Source organism: Anomaloglossus baeobatrachus, chromosome 3, assembly GCF_048569485.1.
Source record: "Anomaloglossus baeobatrachus isolate aAnoBae1 chromosome 3, aAnoBae1.hap1, whole genome shotgun sequence".
NCBI classification, from domain to species: domain Eukaryota; kingdom Metazoa; phylum Chordata; class Amphibia; order Anura; family Aromobatidae; genus Anomaloglossus; species Anomaloglossus baeobatrachus.
The window spans coordinates 309,289,142-309,309,510 of record NC_134355.1 but is presented as its reverse complement, the minus strand read 5'-3'; the positions used below and the strand labels follow the sequence as shown (position 1 = coordinate 309,309,510).

General features: G+C 44.2%; 1 protein-coding gene across 6 annotated transcripts in view; it reads right to left on the bottom strand.

Annotated features, from left to right (window-relative positions):
* The window catches only part of FAM184A (family with sequence similarity 184 member A), a 321,551-nt gene that overhangs the window by 268,713 nt on the left and 32,469 nt on the right, over positions 1 to 20,369 (bottom strand). For 5 of the 6 annotated variants that reach the window (XM_075340014.1, XM_075340008.1, XM_075340011.1 and 2 more), the window contains exon 1: positions 19,983 to 20,350. In XM_075340014.1, the coding sequence (XP_075196129.1) occupies positions 19,983 to 20,162 (180 nt within the window). In that variant the 5' untranslated portion in view covers positions 20,163 to 20,350. Of the gene's footprint in view, positions 1 to 19,982; positions 20,351 to 20,369 lie in introns of those variants that run through there. The other variant, XM_075340009.1, reaches the window with a different exon arrangement.

Here is a 20,369-nt window from a genome sequence, read left to right as displayed (position 1 = left end):
CAATCTCCTCCTGGGTAGAAACCATAGAGCGAGACAGGGCGTCTGCCTTGTTATTCTTACTCCCAGACAGATAGTTGATGGAGAAGTGAAAGCAAAAGAAAAACAAGGACCAGCGGGCTTGGCGAGGATTCAGATGCTAAGCGGTTTGTAAGTACGTCAGATTCTTGTGATCTGTATAGACCTGGAAAGGATGTTTCGCTCCTTCTAGTAAGTGACGCCACTCCTCCAAGGCTAATCTCAGGGCGAGCAGTTCCCTATCCCCAATGGTATAGTTTCTCTCTGCCGGTGAAAAGGTTTTAGCAAAGAAGAAACACGGCCTTTTTCAACCTACACCGTTCTTTTGATACAAGACCACACCAGCACCCACTGAGGATGCATCAACACCCAAGAGGAAGGGCTTATTCTCATCGGGTCTTTGAAGAACGGGAGCAGCTGAAAAGTGTCTTTTTACTGACTCAAAAGCCTGGGATGTTTCAGTAGACCAGACTTTTGGATTAGCACCTTTCTTAGTCAAGGCCACCAAAAGAGCCACCAAAGTGGAGAAATGGGGTATGAACTGCAGGTAGTAATTTATGAATCCTAAGAAGCGTTGCACAGCCTTCAAGAAACGAAGTTCGGACCATTCCAGGACAGCAGAGAGCTTCGCAGGATCCATAGCCAGACCCTCTTGTGAGATAATGTAACCCAAAAAATGCAACGAGGATTGCTCGAATACACACTTTTCGAGTTTAGCAAACAAGGAGTGCTCCCTTAAAAGGAAAAGGACACGAACGACATCCTGACGATGAGTCTCCAGATCAGGAGAAAAAATCAGGATGTCGTCCAGATACACCACGACGGAGGATAACAGTAAATCCCTGAACACATCGTTTACGAAGTCCTGAAATACTGCGGGTACATTACATAAACCAAAAGGCATGACGAGGTATTCATAGTGATCGTCTCGGGTGTTAAAAGCGGTCTTCCATTTGTCACCCTCTCAAATTCGTACCAAATTATATGCACCCCGTAGATCCAGCTTCGTAAAAACTCGTGCTCCCCTCAGTCTGTCAAAGAGCTCTAAAATTAAAGGTAACGGATAATTGTTCTTTATTGTGATTGCGTTGAGACCCCTGTAATCTATGTAGGGACGGAAATCACCCTCTTTCTTCCGAACAAAGAAAAACCAAGCTGCCGCGGGAGAGACAGACTTACGAATGAACCCCTTCTCTAAACTCTCTCTTATATAGGTCCACATGGCCTCAGACTCAGGTATTGACAGAGGGTAAACCCTGCCCTTAGGTGGAACCGAACCTGGGATAAGGTCTATGGCGCAGTCATACGGCCTATGGGGTGGAAGAACCTCAGCACCCTGTTTGGAGAACACGTCAGCGAAATCCAAATAAGGTGTTGGTAAAGGAGAGAGATCGGTCGATGCAGTCGCAACGACTTTAGGGGGTGAGAGGAAACATCGAGACTGACAGTTCGAACCCCATCTGATGACAATGTCAGACTCCCAGTCAATCAACGGAGCATGCTTCCGAAGCCAAGGAAGCCCTAGGAGTACGTCGTCAAGACCCTCAGGCAAAACGAGAAAAGAAATATCCTCCACATGGTCATGGAACAGAATAAGGCGCAAAGGTACTGTCCTCAATGTAATGGAATCAGGCAACATGGTTCCATTTACAACACGGACAGGAATGGGCACCTCCAACATAATAGAGGGAATAATATGCTGTTTAACGAAACCAGAGGAAATAAAGATACCATCAGCCCCAGAATCAATAAAAGCCTTGATAGGCACCGTAGTCCCGGAGAACAAGAGCTGATCTGTAAAACTACACTTGGAGGGTGCAGACGGCGTACCTAGTAAACCCCCTCCTATAGATACTAGGGTTGGGAGTTGCCCTGGCGGCTGGGACACTTGTTAGCGTAGTGACCCGCACGACGACACACGTAACATATAGGAGGACCAGACTTGCGCAGTCTGGAGGACGTATGACCTAACTCCATAGGAGTAGGAGATGTCCTCCAGAGAAGCAGGGACCTCACGAGTAGCAAGGGCATCCTTGACATAGCCTGCCAACCCTCTCCAGAAGATAGGAATCAACACGTTTTCTGGCCAATCTAGTTCTGCCACCAGAGTTCTAAAAGCAATGGCATAAGAACTAGTGGATAACAAACCCTGAGATAGATCTAACAGTCTCAGGGCCGCATCATAGGTAACCTGCGGACCCATGAATACTGCTTTAAGAGCTTCAAGAAAGTCTTGATGTCTCAGAGTAACCACATCAGAGCGCTCCCATAGGGGAGTCGCCCATTCTAAGGCTTTGTCCTGAAGCAAGGATATGATAAAGCCTACTCTGGACCTCTCCGAAGAGAAGCGAGAAGAGTTGACCTCTAGGTGTATCTGACACTGACTAATGAAACCACGACATGATCTGGCATCGCCAGAATACCTGTTTGGCAGAGCAAGTCGAGGATCATGTGCAGATGTCACCATGGTCTGAGGTTTATCCTCTACAGTCTTGAGCCGCGACTCAAGTACTTGTATGTAACGGTGTAACTGCTGATATTCTGCCATAACTGCCAGACTCTTGGCTCAGTCCTAATGTTACGGGGGCTGTCTGATTATAAAAACCAAAGAGATATCAGACAGTCAGGGTCCACCGTGCAAAGTCTCTGCTGCAGACTATGGCAGAGGATAAAGGATATCTTGTACCACGAAAGCAGTACTGACACTGATACGTCTCAGTGACACTAGAGCCAATCACGGCGTGTAATGTTAAAGTCACAGCGACTACCGTATTTAGCATTAACGTAAAAGGGATATGTTAATGAGTGAGGAAGAGTATATAAGTGTGCCGCTGTAAATAGTAGTAGCACAAGTGCAGAGTGCAATACCTCTGTTAAACTCACAGAGGAATATAGTTAGGAAATAAAGCAATTCCTCCCTTACTCGGAGGGTGTGTGGTATGGTCTCTGTGAATGGTCACAGAGACAAAAGCAGTGAGTGTGAAATTGCACCTACCTAGGTCCGTTCCTCTAGCGGTGCCAGGAGACGGGCAGCAGCGTAAGCCACACAAAGCTCCTACCTGCGTTCGCTCCACTAGTGTGCGAGGACACGAACCACTAGATATGGCACCTGCCTAGGTCCGCTCCACTAGTGGTGCAAGAGACGGACAGCAGCACAAGCCGCACAAAGCTCCTACCTATGTTCGCTCCCCTAGCGTGCGAGGATACGAAGAACTGCCAGACGCAGTATAAGGAACGTTACCCTAGCGGCAACGTCCACCTACGAGTAGATACACAAGGCCCAGCCTGACCATGTGCCTCAGGCACCTGCCTATGTCCGCTCCAATAAGATGCAAGGATAAAATACCGCAGCCGAAGCTGTAAGGTACAAGAACGCTACCCTGCCGGTAGCGCTCACCTAGGATAGACAGAGAGATGCCTAGAGGGACGTGCACAGACTACTCTCATGCATGAACCAAGAGGACTGAGCGCCGAGCAGCGTGCGTCAGGGTCTTATATAGACTCTGTGCCTCATCCAAGATGGAGGACACCAGAGCCAATCCGCTGCCAGAACAACAGCAATGACGTCACGCTGGCCTATCACCGAGCAAGGCGTCACAAGCACATCACCAGCGACCAATCGGCTTAGAAGGTGTCAGAGACATGTGACCTCGAGTCACAAGCACATGACCAGCGGCCAATCAGCTTAGAAGGTGTCAGAGATATGTGACCTCGTGTCAGTGATGATGTCTCTCGCACATGTGCAATGGCTCCAAGATAGGACTTCGTCTCCAGCGCTCGCACATGTGCAGTAGCAAGAAATCCGAACATAGTCTCCAGTGCCACAGCAAAGAGGAAGGAGACACGCAGATACCCAGAAACGGGAACCGTAACAAATACCCTATATAAGGTGTGCTTAATTATTAGGCAACTTCCTTTCCTTTTGGCAAAATGGGTCAGAAGAGAAATTTGACAGGCTCTCAAAAGTCTAAAATTATGAGATGTCTTGCAGAGGGATGCAGCAGTCTTGAAATTGCCAAACTTTTGAAGTGTGACCACCGAACAATCAAGTGTTTCATGACAAATAGCCAACAATGTCGCAAGAAGCGTGTTGGGCAAAAAAGGCGCAAAATAACTGCCCATGAATTGAGGAAAATCAAGCGTGAAGCTGCCAAGATGGCATTTGCAATCAGTTTGGCCATATTTCAGAGCTGCAATGTTCCTGGAGTATCAAAAAGCAGAAGGTGTGCCATACTCAGGGACATGGCCAAGGTAAGGAAGGCTGAAAAACAACTACCTTTGAACAAGAAACATAAGATAAAACGTCAAGACTGGGCCAAGAAATATCTTAATCTTAAGACTGATTTTTCAAAGGTTTTATGGACTGATGAAATGAAAATGACTCTTGATTGGCCAGATGGATGGGTCAGAGGCTGGATCAGTAAAGGGCAGAGAGCTCCACTCCGACTCAGACACCAGCAAGGTGAAGGTGGGTTACTGGTATGGGCTGGTATCATCAAAGATGAACTTGTAGGACCTTTTCGGGTTGAAGATGGAGTGAAGCTCAACTCCCAGACCTACTGCCAGTTTGTGGAAGACCACTTCTTCAAGCAGTGATACTGGAAGAAGTTGTTATCGTTCAAGAAAAACATGATTTTCATGCAGGACAATGCTCCATCACATGCATCCAACTACTCCACAGCGTGGCTGGCCAGTAAAGGTCTAAAAGATGAAAAGATAATGACATGGCCCCCTTGTTCTCCTGATCTGAACCAATAGAGAATCTATGTATGGTAGGCTGTTGAGTGTCATCATAAAGAAAGGTGGCTATATTGGTCACTGATTTTTGGGGTTTTGTTTTTGCATGTCAGAAATGTTTATTTCTGAATTTTGTGCAGTTATATTGGTTTACCTGGTGAAACTAAACAAGTGAGATGGGAATATATTTGTTTTTTATTAAGTTGCTCAATAATTCTGCAGCACAGTAATAGTTACCTGTAAAACCAGATATCCTCCTAAGATAGCCAAATCTAAAAAAAAAAAACCCACTCCAACTTCCAAAAATATTAAGCTTTGATATTTATGAGTCTTTTGCGTTGATTGAGAACAAAGTTATTGATCAATAATAAAAAAAATCCTCTAAAATACAACTTGCCTAATAATTCTGCACACGGTGTATTTGCGTATGACAAATTTACTATAAGAAGTTGATTTTTACAATATAGAAAAGATTTGTGGGTCAGCAAGGAGTATGTTGTACTGCAAGAATAAGGTAATGTATTACTTTCGTGGCTCCTTGATAGGTTTGGGAGACCTGACGGGTTCAAAAGAAAAAAATTGTTTCAAATACCACCTTATGGTATTCTGAGTTAATTGGGGGGATTCAATCACTTAGAACCACAATGGTCCAAAGTTTACCTTTCTCCCTGATTTTACTTAATAATACCAAAATGCATTACTACAGCACTGCAAGAAAATTTAACACTTGCTTCCCTGTTATTGAATAGATTACACCATATTCTTAATGGTTCCCTGTAATTAATCTATTTTTCAATGACCCTTCCAAACAATGGGGTTAGCCAAAAAGCACAAAACCTATAGGTCATAATCAAAAAGTAGTATTTTGGTAGATATTTCCTAAGTATTTATAAGCCTTAGGCCCGTTTCACACGTCAGTGAAAAACACAGACGTTTTTCACTGGCGTGTAAAACACGCACATGTCCCTGCGTGTGCCGTGAATCACGGCACACGTGGGTTGTCTAAGTGCAATCCGGGCTCCGTTCTCCGTGGCCCGTCATTGCACTTAGAAATCAACTCACCTGTGCCCACTCCCGCTCTCCATGGTGCTGATCTCTCCCGCGGTGCAGCATCCGGCCGGCGCTGACCCCTGCAGCAGCTGCTTCCGGGTCGGCTGTGTCGTGCATCATTAATATGCGCGGCAGTAATCAGCCGGCTTAGAAGCAGCAGGCTGCACGGGCTGCAGAGAGCGCCACTGAAGCCGGGTGAGTAAAAATGTTTATTATTTTAAATGCACGTTTTTTTCTGGCACGTGTTTCACGGACTACACCACTGCGTGGTCCGTGGGACATCAGTGATGCCAGAAAAAAATGGACATGTCTCCGTGCGGCAATCACGCACACGCGGGTACTGACGTGTAAGTAGACCCATTCATTATAATGGGTCTGCGTATGTCAGTGATTCTGGTACGTTTAAAAAAAAGCACAAACGTACCAGAATCACTGACGTGTGAAACAGGCCGTAACCAGGAGTGGATCCAAAAAGCAGTCATCAATTGTTCAATTATAGTTTTTCTCTGGTGGATTGTCCCCTGTAGGTTTTGATTAACAAATTGTGATGCAAAATAGCGACACATAAATATTCTAAATAGCTTAAAACAAAACAATTTTTTATCAGAGTTTGGTCTATGTGTTCTCGTACATGAAAAAAAATCTCTATTCTTTTCCTATCTAGCAGCTCATGAAAATCAAACTGCACTTGTCATGGCATCTGAGTGCTGTCCAATTTTTTTTTCATGGACCCATAGATTTGCATTGCTAATTTTGACTCAAATCCATTTCAAGTCTGTTCGGTCCTCGAAAAATCACGAACATGTGAACAGCCCCATTCACTATTATAGTTATGAGTGCAATCCATGAAAACATCAATAAAACTCGTATAAGAAAAAATTATATCTAAATGAGCCCTAAGGGTATGTGCACATGGAACAAAGCACTCCATTAAATGAACATAATGTACAGCAATGTAAAACTGACATTACTGTGCACATGTCTTATGCCACTTCTTTTAAAAGAAACCCTGAAGTAGTTAAGAGAAGTGACATACTCATTATTCCCATGGCTTCCGCTGGGAATCCACCAGTTCTCTATGTTTAAAGTGAATAGTGAAAGCAGCTGCAAAAATGATGGTAAAAACGTTGGCGAAGCAGCCTAAGGAAAATGACCACCAGCATTTTCTTGACGTAGCCTCGCCTAGGAAAACTCGGCGGCTCCGCTAGCATCTAAATGGTAGTGTGTTCACATACCCCAACTGATTCTTTTGTTTACCCTATTAACACCTATCCCTTTTAAGTTAAGTGCCCATGATGAGTTTTTGGTTCGATTTTGACACTGCATATTGCAGCTGTGCAAAAAATGCAGCATCTTACAGTTCTATAAAAGTGGTTGGAAATTATAGAAATCTCCTGCCCACTGTGCTTTTTTTACAGTACATAAATTAACTTGTGGTGTGTGTTTGAAATCCACAACATGGCAATTTCTCTTGCGTGTATGCTAAGCTTCCACCTCACCACCACTGGAGCTGCCTTGACCCTCACCACACTTAGGGTATGTGCGCACGTTGCTTTTTACCTGCTTTTTACCTGCTTTTTTGCTGCTTTTTCTTCTGCGCTGTTTAATGCCAAAATGGATGTGTTCTTCTATTCAAGCAAAGTCTATGGGAATTTGGGTTTCTTGTTCACACTATGTTGTTCAAAATGCTGCCTTTTTGTGGCAGAACTTTGGTCAAAAACTCAGCTTTTCAAAGAAGCAACATGTCAATTGTTTTTGCCATTTGGGTTTTGCACTGCAAAGCTGAGTTTTTGACCAAAGTTCTGCCACAAAAAGGCAGCATTTTGAACAACATAGTGTGAACAAGAAACCCAAATTCCCATAGACTTTGCTTGAATAGAAGAACACATCCATTTTGGCATTAAACAGCGCAGAAGAAAAAGCAGCAAAAAAGCAGGTAAAAAGCAGGTAAAAAGCAACGTGCGCACATACCCTTACTGTCTCCCCCCGTTATCCTATAGAAGGTAAGCCCGCAAGGGCAGGGAACTCTCTACTCTGTACCAGTTTGTCTACTGTATGTAACTCCTTCTCATGTATAGCACCATGGAATCAATGGTGCTTTATAAAGAAATAATAATAATAATAATAATAGTAATGCTAAAAAGGTTACTACCGTAGCTAGTTCCCCGGTTCACAGACAGTTAAGAGAGAGAAGTGAATGGGAAAGGACTGAAAGACAATAAAGTGATCACCACCGGGTGTGTGAAGAGAGCAGGACCAGGAGACACCCAGTGGAGACAGAGGTTTTTCTTAAGTAGGCAAGTTCAAGGACTCACACCTAAAGAAGTTGGGAACATCTCTAAAGGACTTTTTGGCACACCAAGTGTAGGCCAGACCTGGAAGCTGTGGTCAGTGAGACAAAGTCAACAATGTGGTCCTCAATTTATCCTGCAATTCTACAAAAATCTCCATTTCAAGTACTGTAAGGTTGTCAATAACCATTGGGAATGTGCCTATGTATTGTACAGAAGAGGATGGTGAGTTTATTTCCTATTATTCTTTGTATATAAGTTTGTCCATTAGTAAAGTGGACTTTGTTTTCAAAAACTGGTTTGGTTTCCTGTTTGTGGTGTTAGAAGGAACTTGCGTGTGCAAAGTGAGACAAAGCTGGATATGGTAGAGTCCGCAACCAAGCTACCACAGCACACACGTACCCCAAATCCCCAATTTTCTGTAATGTGCCAGGCGTGTTAATTTCGTATTACTCACCCATGGCTACAGTCTAATGCCACGTTACACACTTATAAAAGGTGCTAAACAGTACTATTATCATTACAGGTCACCTGCTATATAACACCACCCTTACTTAACACCATGTCATGATTCAGCCTGTGCTGAAAAGATGTAATACGGAATTACATTAGTTAATGCCATGCTGTCTGCCTGTCCAATTATCCTTTTTTCAGTCTTTGTATGAAGTCTTTTGTATCAAATATTTCACTTCTGATTGTCTCTGATGTGCCCAGAAGCAACAAGCTGCAATGCACTGACACATTAAAAAGGGCAATAATCAAAATTGGCTATGCATGTAGTGGGTGCTGATATAGAAGATACATAATAAGGGAATATATGCAAAGGATTACTAAATCATTATCTTAAAACCTACTGTACATTGGTCAGAATCACTCATCTAATTGAAACACTGGCCCATCGTCTGCATGTCAACATCAAGGAACAATATCCTTGTAATTATAGAAGAGCAAACATTGTCAAGCTCAATCACATCAGCTGCTCCCTAGATCGGCCTCAGTGCTCAGTGTAACACTCTGCATTCAATTAACCATATGACTGCTTGTATTTATCACATTCAATTTACAACAGAAACACACACAAAAATCATCATGTTATAGTTACTGCTCACCTAAACATAGAAAGACAGGGAATTTAGGGAGGTTTTCGGGTTATATAATGTTGACGGCCTAATATGGCAGCAATATGCCTTCAAAACAGTTGATTGGTGGGGCCCCATCTGGAGTCGAATGTTCGGTGCTATTCCTTTTTATTCACCCCTTCTGCTAGATCAGAAGATTGCTTTCAATAACCTACGATAACGATGATTTCAACATTTAAAAAGCAATTACTACATGAATAATCCTGTTACTGTGTGTGTCATGCAATGATTTCTTTTTACTTAATTAGATATTTCTCATTGAACAAAATTAGAATTTCCATTGAAAATGAATCATTAAAGGGATTATACAGTTAAAACAAGCTATCACCTATATATAGATAGGTGATAGCTTGCTAAACTGAAGGTGTCTCACCACTTGCAAGTAACTTTCATCTCTGTCACAAAATGGCGGGGAAGGTCAGATGTGCAACTTATACTCCATTCACTCTCTGTGGGAGTGTCGGAAAAAGCTGAGCACAGTGCTCCGCAGTCACATAGGGAATGAGTGGAGACGCAGTCGAGCATACACAGTGCCGCTTCATTATAAGGGGTATAAAAGTTCTCATTCTTCCGATTAATGCAGGTTCACGCGGTTGGATTCCCAACAATCCATAAGTTATCACCTATCCTTTGAATAGGTTATATTTAATGTTGAGCGGACCCGGATCTGAAAAATCCGGATCCGCACGGTTCGAGGTTGCGATCCGAGTCTGACCAGTACACGAGATCCTGGGTGCACGATCCGGATCCGTTTTTTTTTTTTTTCTCCATACATCCTCTCTCTATATTATCTGTGAGCAAGTAAAAACCGTCAAACATTAGTAAGTCACTGTCTTTTAATTATTACATATCATTTATTGCAAACCATATATGAAATCTAACATTTAGTATTACAGTCCATATTATAGCTATGTGCAGAGTTGATAGCATCAGTAGTTGATCAGAAAGTAAGGAAACACCTATTTAAATTGAAAATAATTTGACATCAAATTTGTGAGGGAATGGGGAAATTTGTTAGGCTAAAGGGTGCTTTACACGCTGTGACATCGCTAGCGATTGCTAGCGATGTTGCTAGCGTTATGTTACGGGGGCTAAACAACAAGGTTGGGGATGCACAGCAATAAATAATGTTTGATTAATAATGTGAGGGTGCATGAGCCCAAAAGGGGATGTTACGGGGGCTGTCTGATTATAAAAACCAAAGGGATATCAGACAGTCAGGGTCCACCGTGCAAAGTCTCTGCTGCAGACTATGGCAGAGGATAAGGGGTATCTTGTACTACGTATGCAGTACTGACACTGATACGTCACAGTGACACTAGAGCCAATCACGGCGTGTACTGTTAAAGTCACAGCGACTACCGTATTTAGCAGTAACGTAAAAGGGATAGGTTAATGTGTGAGGAAGAGTATATAAGTGTGCCGCGGTAAATAGTACTAGCACAAGTGCAGAGTGCAATACCTCTGTTAAACTCACAGAGGCATATAGTTAGGAAATAAAGCAATTCCTCCCTTACTCGGTGGGTGTGTGGTATGGTCTCTGTTAATGATCACAGAGACAAAAGCAGTGAGTGTGAAATGGCACCTACCTAGGTCCGTTCCTCTAGTGGTGCCAGGAGACGGACAGCAGCGTAAGCCGCACAAAGCTCCTACCTGCGTTCACTCCACTAGTGTGCGAGGATACGAACAACTGCCAGACGCAGTATAAGGAACGTTACCCTAGCGGCAACGTCCACCTACGAGTAGAATCACAAGGCCCAGCCGGACCATGTGCCTCAGGCACCTGCCTATGTCCGCTCCACTAAGATGTAAGGATACAGACCGCAGCCAAAGCTGTAAGGTACAAGAACACTACCCTGCTGGTAGCGCTCACCTAGCATAGACAGAGAGATGCCTAGAGGGACATGCACAGAGCGTCTACTCTCATGCATGAACCAAGAGGACTGAGCGCCGGGCGGCGTGCGTCAGGGTCTTATATAGACTCTGTGCCTCATCCAAGATGGAGGACACCAGAGTCAATCCGCTGCCAGAACGACAGCAATGACGTCACGCTGGCCTATCACTGAGCAAAGCATCACAAGCACATGACCAGCGTCCAATCGGCATAGAAGGTGTCAGAGACGTGACCTCGTGTCACAAGCACATGACCAGCGGCCAATCAGCTTAGAAGGTGTCAGAGACATGTGACCTCCTGTCAGCGATGATGTCACCCGCACATGTGCAATGGCTCCAAGATAGGACTTAGTCTCCAGCGCTTGCACATGTGCAGTAGCAAGAAATCCGAACATAGTCTCCAGTGCTCGCACATGTGCAGTAGCAAGAAATCCGAACATAGTCTCCAGTGCCACAGCAACCGTAACACGTTAGCACCTGCCCCCGTCGTTGGAGCCATATGTGGTGATCGCTGCCGTAGTGAACATTATCGCTATGGCAGCGCCACACGCACATACCTGTTCAGCGACGTCGCTGTGATCGCCGAACAATCCCTCCCTCAAGGGGGAGGTGCATTCGGCGTCATAACGACATCACTGCGGCGTCCCTAAGCGGCTGGCCAATAGAAGCGGAGGGGCGGAGATGAGCGGGATGTAACATCCCGCCCACCTCCTTACTTCCGCATTGCCGGTGGACGCAGGTAAGGAGATGTTTGTCGTTCCTGCGGTGTTACACACAGTGATGTGTGGTGCCGCAGGAACGAGGAACAACATTGCTACTAAGCAGACAATGATTTTTGCTTTTTGGACGACCTCTACAAAACCAACGATTTTTGTCTCTTTTGCGATCGTTTAAAGGTCGCTCGTACGTGTCACACGCTGCGATGTCGCTAACGACGCTGGATGTGCGTCACAAACACCGTGACCCCGACGATAAATCGCTAACGATGTCGCAGCGTGTAAAGCACCCTTATGTCACCAGCATGACAGCCACTTGAACGCTTTCATCTTGGCTGCACCATCGTTTTTTTAAATGGGAAGGTAGGTGTGAGACACAGCACACAGGTAGAGAATTTAACCAGAAAACATTTATTAATGTAACTTTATTAGTTATGTTAAAACAATAATTTTTCTTCTATGCAATCAATGTGAATGACAGTGTTATCCCAAGCAGAACATGTTGAGACGGTCCTCATATCTGGTGAACGAAACACACGTGTCACGCAAAAGACTTCAGCCAACTCCAAGAACACAAGCAGTGCAACATCTCTCGTCATCACTGAACTTGACAAAGCAGCTTTATCTGAAGTTGATGTTTCATTTTTCTAAATTCTATCCAATGGTCATTCTCGGTCACGTATTGCAGCATCAGAAATTTGTAAGGTTTCCATTTATGAGTAGACAAAATTCACTGAATTGCGGCAGAGGTAACTCACGATCCAAAGACAGATAACATGTACAATACTGTGGACTCCTGCTAAATGAGGCCAAAACAGTTTGCTGTAGCTTCATCCACAGATGCTTTAGATCAGGGGTCTCAAACTCAGCTGGGTGTATGGGCCACACACAGAAAAAAAGTGACATTGGTAGTGGTACCATATATATATATATATATATATATATATATATATATATATATATATAAAACGCACACATTTTTTTTTTGTAAGTAATACAGTTTTATTTACAATAAGCACTGCATAGTAATTTTGGCCAACATCTTGTAGTAATGTGCCCCATCCTGTTCCCCATTCTGTAAAAATGTGCGCATCCTTGCCCCCTTGTAGCAATGTGCCCCATGCAGGTCCCCTTCTTATAATAATGTGCCCCCATGCAGGTCCCCTTCTTGTGGTAATGTGCCCCATATGCAGGTCCCCTTACTATAGTAATGTGCTTCATGCAGGTCCCTTTCTTGTATTAATGTGCCCCATGCATGTCTTCTTGTAGTAATCACACATACACACACACACACACAAACCCTGTGCAGCCTCAGCTGACACACACACACACACACACACACACACACACACACACAAACCCTGTGCAGCCTCAGCTAACACACACACACACACACACAAACCCTGTGCAGCCTCAGCTAACAGACACACACACACACACCCTGTGCAGCCTCAGCTAAGACACACACACACACCCTGTGCAGCCTCAGCTAACAGACACACACACACAAACCCTGTGCAGCCTCAGCTAACAGACACACACACACACACCCTGTGCAGCCTCAGCTAACAGACACACACACACACACACACACACACACACCCTGTGCAGCCTCAGCTAACAGACACACACACACACACACACACTGTGCAGCCTCAGCTAACAGACACACACACACACCCTGTGCAGCCTCAGCTGACACACACACACACACACACACCCTGTGCAGCCTCAGCTAACAGACACACACACACAAACCCTCTGCAGCCTCAGCTAACAGACACACACACAAACCCTGTGCAGCCTCAGCTAACAGACACACACACACACACCCTGTGCAGCCTCAGCTAACAGACACACACACACACACACCCTGTGCAGCCTCAACACACACACCCTGTGCAGCCTCAGCTAACACACACACACACACACACACACACACACCCTGTGCAGCCTCAGCCAGCAGCAGAAACACACACACACACACACCCTGTGCAGCCTCAGCTGACACATACACACACACACACCCTGTGCAGCCTCAGCCAGCAGCAGAAACACACACACACACACACCACACACACACACACACCCTGTGCAGCCTCAGCCAGCAGCAGAAACACACACACTCACACACACACACACCCCCTGTGCAGCCTCAGCTGACACACACACACACCCTGTGCAGGCTCAGCCAGCGGCAGAAACAGACACACTCACACACACACACACACACCCCCTGTGCAGCCTCAGCTGACACACACACACACACACACACCCTGTGCAGGCTCAGCCAGCGGCAGAAACACACAAAAACATTCTGCTCACCTATCCTCCGTCGGCTCAGCAGCACGCAGGCATGTGGACCCGATAATGATCACAGCTCCTGCCTGTCACTGCTGAACTTTCTGCCGGCGTGTGCAGAGCACTCAGAGCAGTTCTCACTGCACAACAGCCACTGGCCAATCACAGGTAAGCATCTCAGGTCATATGGAGCAGGTGCTTGCCTCTGATTGGCAGGCGGCTGTTATTGTGTTCTGCAGCGAGAACTTTACTGTGCCCGGCAAAGGCAAAACTGTAAACTGAAATAGATAGCTGGAGGCTGCGGCCTCTTGCACCGATCGCCATCTTTACCGGGTCCACGGGCCAGCGGGCCGCAAGAAGCCACCTGAAGGGCCGCATGCGGCCCGCGGGCCGCGTGTTTGAGACCCCTGCTTTAGATCATTTAGCTTTAGGTTTACTGGTGACAAAACCTGTTTCTCAAAATTTGGCATGAAGTTTGGCGACTGCACTATGGGTGATTAGAGGCCTGATCGGGTGACAATGAGACCTGTGCAGGTGACAAGGTCTGGTCAGGTGACATTGGTCGCTTCTGCGATGAACTGTGCTTCATCCCCAAAACCGAGGACAATCTGAATATGTATTCTTTGGAATAACGCATGCTTCACATCGCTTGCACAGAACAATTTCTGTTGTAACATAAGAATGGACAGAATTATAATATCAGGAAGGACATCATTATTTTGTAGTGAAATTCTCAAAATATTTGGTGAGTCACACACCTTCCTTCCCATTTGGTTAACTGAAGTTGAATCCAAAATGGTGATGTTCCACATAGCCGCCATTTTCGCAACATAACCTGACAGATTTTTTTCTTTCCCCGAAAGCAAGTGCCTGAAATTCTCTTAATCTATAATAAAAATATGTCCTCATTATGTTTTGAGTTTTTTTAAAATTTGATTTAGTAAGGCTAAGTTCACATTTCCGTTGATTTGTATCAGTCACATGCGTCGCTTGACGCATGTGACTGATGCGCTGTTCAACGCTGTACAACGGATGACAAAGAACAGAATTCTTTGTCGGATTCCGTTGTGTGCGGGGGGCGGAGTTCTGGGGCAGAGCCGAGCGGGGGGCGGGGCCAGGCGCTGAGGATGTCAGTAGAAATGCTGCGGTCTGCATGGCTGGGGACAGGTGAGTGTATCTGTGAGTGAGTGTGTGTATGTGTATGTATGTATGTATGTATGTATGTATGTATGTGTGTGCACATGCAAAGTGCGGGAGGGGGCGGAGCCGAGCGGGGGGCGGGGCCAGGCGCTGAGGATGTCAGTGGAAGTGCTGCGGTCTGCATGGCTGGGGACAGGTGAGTGTATGTGTGAGTGAGTGTGTGTATGTGCATGTATGTATGTATGTATGTATGTGTGTGTGTGCACATGCAAAGTGCAGGAGGGGGCGGAGCCGAGCAGGGGGCGGGGCCAGACGAGGGTGTCAGTGCTTGTCTGCATGGCTGGGGACAGGTGTGTGTGTGTGTGTGTGTGTACATACATGTGCGGAGTGCGGGAGGGGGCGGGGCCGAGCAGGGAGGTGTCGGCCTCCCTGCACACGTAACCAGCCTAAATATCGGGTAACAGCAAAGCACCCGATGTTTACCTTGGTTACCCGATATTTACCTTGGTTACGGGCCTACACCGCTTAGCGCTGGCTCCTTGCACCGTAACCAGGGTAAATATCGGGTAACCAACCAAAGCTGGTGACGTGTGCAGGGAGCCAGAGAGCATGCGCAGCGAAATCCGACGGATCTCGCTGCTCAAAAAACGTTACATGCTGCGTTCCTCCCGCCCGGCGGTCAGTCGTTCCACGACTGATCAGTCGGGCGGAGGGTGCAACGCAGCATCATCAGTCACAATCCGCTGCTCATACAAGTCTATGGGAGCAGCGGAATCCGCTAAACGGATTCCGCTGTTTACAAGAGCAGCGGATTGTGACTGATAGATTTTAGCGGAAATGTGAACTTAGCCTAACACACATCACGGTTTAAATGGATGATAACAGTTAATCTACAAACGGCCATGGCTACAGTATCTGCAAAACTACAAAAAGCTGGTGTTATAAATATTAGTCATTCATAAAACTTTAATAACTGTCATCTTGTTTGGCTAACAGCTATCCCTCACTAATCCTCCAGAAAGAGTGGAATAAATCGCTGCCAGAATACTCTGGCGGTGGCTTATCTCTGGAAAAAACACAAGGATCAAGTGCGGAAATTCAATGTGCCAGATCCTTTTGTCCCCACAAATGTCTGGGGAGAGACAGTAGGCTTTACATATACTAAATGGTTATCTGATCCACACCATAATAGATGAGCTAGGACAATTTTTGTTCAATGTATATCAGGGCTTTAAGTGCTTCCATTTCCAGTTCTGAAGCTACAATAGATAAGAGAGTTTAGGTGATGCCAGTAACAAAATTGCTGTTTCTTTGGCTTATTTCCAGTCTAAAAAAAATTCATTTTCATACACCCTATTAAGGATTTCTGAGTTTTTATATAGGAGTCCCCTGTTCAGGGTCCTTAACTCTTAAGGCCCCATTACATGCAGCGACATCGCTAGCGATCTCGTTAACGATGTGACACGCCCAGATCGTTGCAACGATTTGCCGAGATCGCACATAGGCCATTTAGTAGCAGTCACACGTACACATCTCACAAACGACGCTACATCATTCAGCGAGATATTGTTTGACCAAGGCGGTCGTGTGGATGTTGTTCGTCGTTGGCAGTGTGTCAAACGTAGCAATGTGTCTGCTGCGTTCCAAACGATGAACAATATTTTGAAACTGGTCGACGTGTCAACGATCAACGATTTTCACCCTATTTGCGATTATTCGTAGTCGCATGTAGGTGTCACATGCAACAACATCGCTAACGATGACGGAAGTGCGTCACGAACACCGTGACCCCGACTACTCCGGCTAAAGGCCCCGTTACACGCTACGATTTATACGTCAGATAAATCGTAGCGTGTAACAGGGCCTTTAGCAGGAGTAGAGAGTTACGAAGAGTGTCTCTTGGTCTCAAAGGTTTGTCCTCCATCACTTGAATAATTCAATGATTTAAAATGGCCATGTGAAATGCTTAAATTTCCTTGTGAAGGCGTTAAAGGGAGATTTATCACTTGCTTCCACATATTACAGCTGAACACTGTAGCTCACAATAGCGGGAAGCTTTATAATCATCCTCTCATCAAGGTACCCTTCTAACAAGTAGAGATCATCCAAAGAGGAGAACCCTTTTGAGATATTAGTGGTATGTAGACCTAAATACATCAGCGTCTGCTATTGCTCCTGCTCATGCACATAACTAGGAGTTAATAAGTGTTAATGCTAGTACCCTTGATATATCTAGGTCATAGTGTCTGACAAGATGATGTCAGAATGTGAACACAGAGGAACAGCGCACTCTTCCAATCTACTACTGAAACAGAAGGTTCTTACTGCCACCACTCGATAATAATCAGATGGAGCCCAATATAATAAATTCAACGCTGATATGCACAGACTTTCCTGTTTAACACATATTAACAATTACAGAATTTGGGTTTCTTTCCACTGACAGCAGAATTTGTGCATTGAGTAAGAAAGCCTTGAGCTGAACTTGATGTACCACTGAGCCTGGATGGCAAGACAGCTAAGATTTTCCTTCTGGCTAATGTTCATTTATATATACATGCACTCTTATCCAAGGATTTCAGCTGCCCGTTTCCCCAGGTTTCCTATAAGGTATAAACCCAGCATGAAAGAATAATTGGATGTACTATTTTGCTTAGAAGACTGAGTAAACCAAGAATAACAACATGAAAAGAGATGAGAAAGAGAGTATGTTTTCCTGTTTATCAGTACACAAAGAGGCCATCTACATGTCTCCATTTTCCATTGGAAAAGACAGGCAGTAACTGGTCTCCTGTGTATTCGGCATTCCAGAGAGGAAGCCAGGTGTAAAGGATAGTGAGAGGAAGCCAGGTGTAAAGGATAGTATCCACACAAGTCAACTGGAGGCACTCCTGGGCTTTAACTGCTATGAAAGACACCAAATACTGTCTAACCTGGATTTTTTTTAGCAGTACAATTAAAAGATATTATACTAAAACTAGTGGATTGATATATCTAAGAGCTATAACATGTAAAGGAAGAACAATCTTAACAATGAATGAAAACAAAACAAAAAACATACAACATATAAATAAAAACAACAAAAAAAACAACAAAACATACAGCATAATACAAAACATTATCTGTAATTCTATCAAATGTATTCAGAAATCAATGCATGCGTTATGGTCCACTGTATAATGTACACAACATATAGTCATTTGCCACAGGATATACTTGCAAACAAGGTGAAGGAAAGTCACTTATTAGACAAGTCTTTAAAGGAGATGTCTCATAAGCCCACAGAAAAAAAAGTGAATTTGCCAGGGGGAAGTCACGGGCAATGCATTTTTTTCTGCATGTGAATTATGGTAGTACATGGCGGCCATTCTTTAGAGTGGCTTTCCTAGTAATACAAGGACAATCTAAGTCCACTCCTACAGTGAGCTTCATGCTTTTGGTCAATGGATGGGGTCCATGCAACCTAACAGGGCTTAAAAAAGAGAAATGGACCAAGCTCAACATCTATAATTAGAGTTAGACAACTGATGAAATATAGAAATGATATTTTAAGGCATAGATTCCCATATTTAATGTTATGTCTGGAATTGCTCCTGAGCATTTCCTCTACTAATCTGTCATCTGTCTATAATCTGTGAATGAAAATCATATTATGGTCTTCTGTTAAAGTCTGCAATCTGAAGATGTGCAGTAGGAAATTCCACAGAGTAACTGAAATTCCCCCAAATCTATCCTCACTTTTCAGAATTCTCTGAGGCTGCACAACTGACTCCTTGAAGGCTTATTTCCCACTGTGTTATTAGAGCACTATAGGGATATACATCTATAAAAATGTATTATTTACACCAATGTGTACACTTAATGTGCCATAAAGGCGTCCTTTAGGAATTTGCTTGATCTTTCAGGAATAAACTAGGTTCCAACTGTATCAAAAAATATATTTGACTGTGCATTTCAATACAACTGGATACAGAAAGAAAAAAAACAAACCATATACCATCTGGTGTACACTTCTGGCAGTCGCTGCAAGATGGATGCAACTGTTTAGGCATACGATTGCCCATATTTTCCATGTGACTTTTTCTATGTTGTGGTTTGGCCAACTAGAAGCAATGGGTGGGCTGTCCCGTCACTGAGCTGGCATCACTCACTGCCAATGCTGACGCAAGACTTTCACAGACAATTAGTAACCTAGAAAGAAGTTATTTTCAAGGAATAGACAGAAAAATGCCTACAACCATAAAGAGATACAATGTATTCACTGTCCCATCTTCTATGAGCGAAACTGAATGGTATCTGTGGGGAAGGTGAAATTTATATAACTAATGATGAGTATACAATATTCGATGTTATACAGTAGTGACATCTCATTTAATAAATTATTTCTTAAAGTTAATACCATTATTATTATTCTCCAAAATAAACATCTACATTATATATATATATATATATATATATATATATATATATATATATATATATATATATATCTATATACATATGCACAATTTTATATATATATATATATATATATATATATATATATATATACACACAGCATATACAGTATATACACACACACATACATACTTCATCAGTAAAAGCTGTGTAATACGTTTCACAAATGGTTTTCAAAGCCAGTGCGGCCGACACTATCATGCATCCTAGCATCATTAACCCTTTCTGCAACTGCTCTTTACCTTAGTCAGCTGTGCTATCTTCTTGCTCATTTTAAGGTGCAGTTCTGCAGTATACTCCATACTCAGTCCAGCTTGATGTGCCATTACACCAGGAGATGAGGGCACAAACTTGGCAGTACTGGTAGAAGCCCCTCCACCGTAGTAATGCTGTTGCTGATGCCAGCTCATCCCTGTCGCCATCTTCACGTCTTCAGATCCCTTTTACCTCTCCCCTATAAAACAGTTAGGGAGGGTGAGAAACTGCTGATACTCCAGAGACAATAAAGCCACAGTGGTATATGAATTAGGAAAGAGCAATGTGCTGATGTGCAGCCTGAGGGTTGTGACTGTGCACAGTGACTGAGGCAAGCACTGCTTATTCCCCCTCCCACCCGTGTGTGTGGGGAT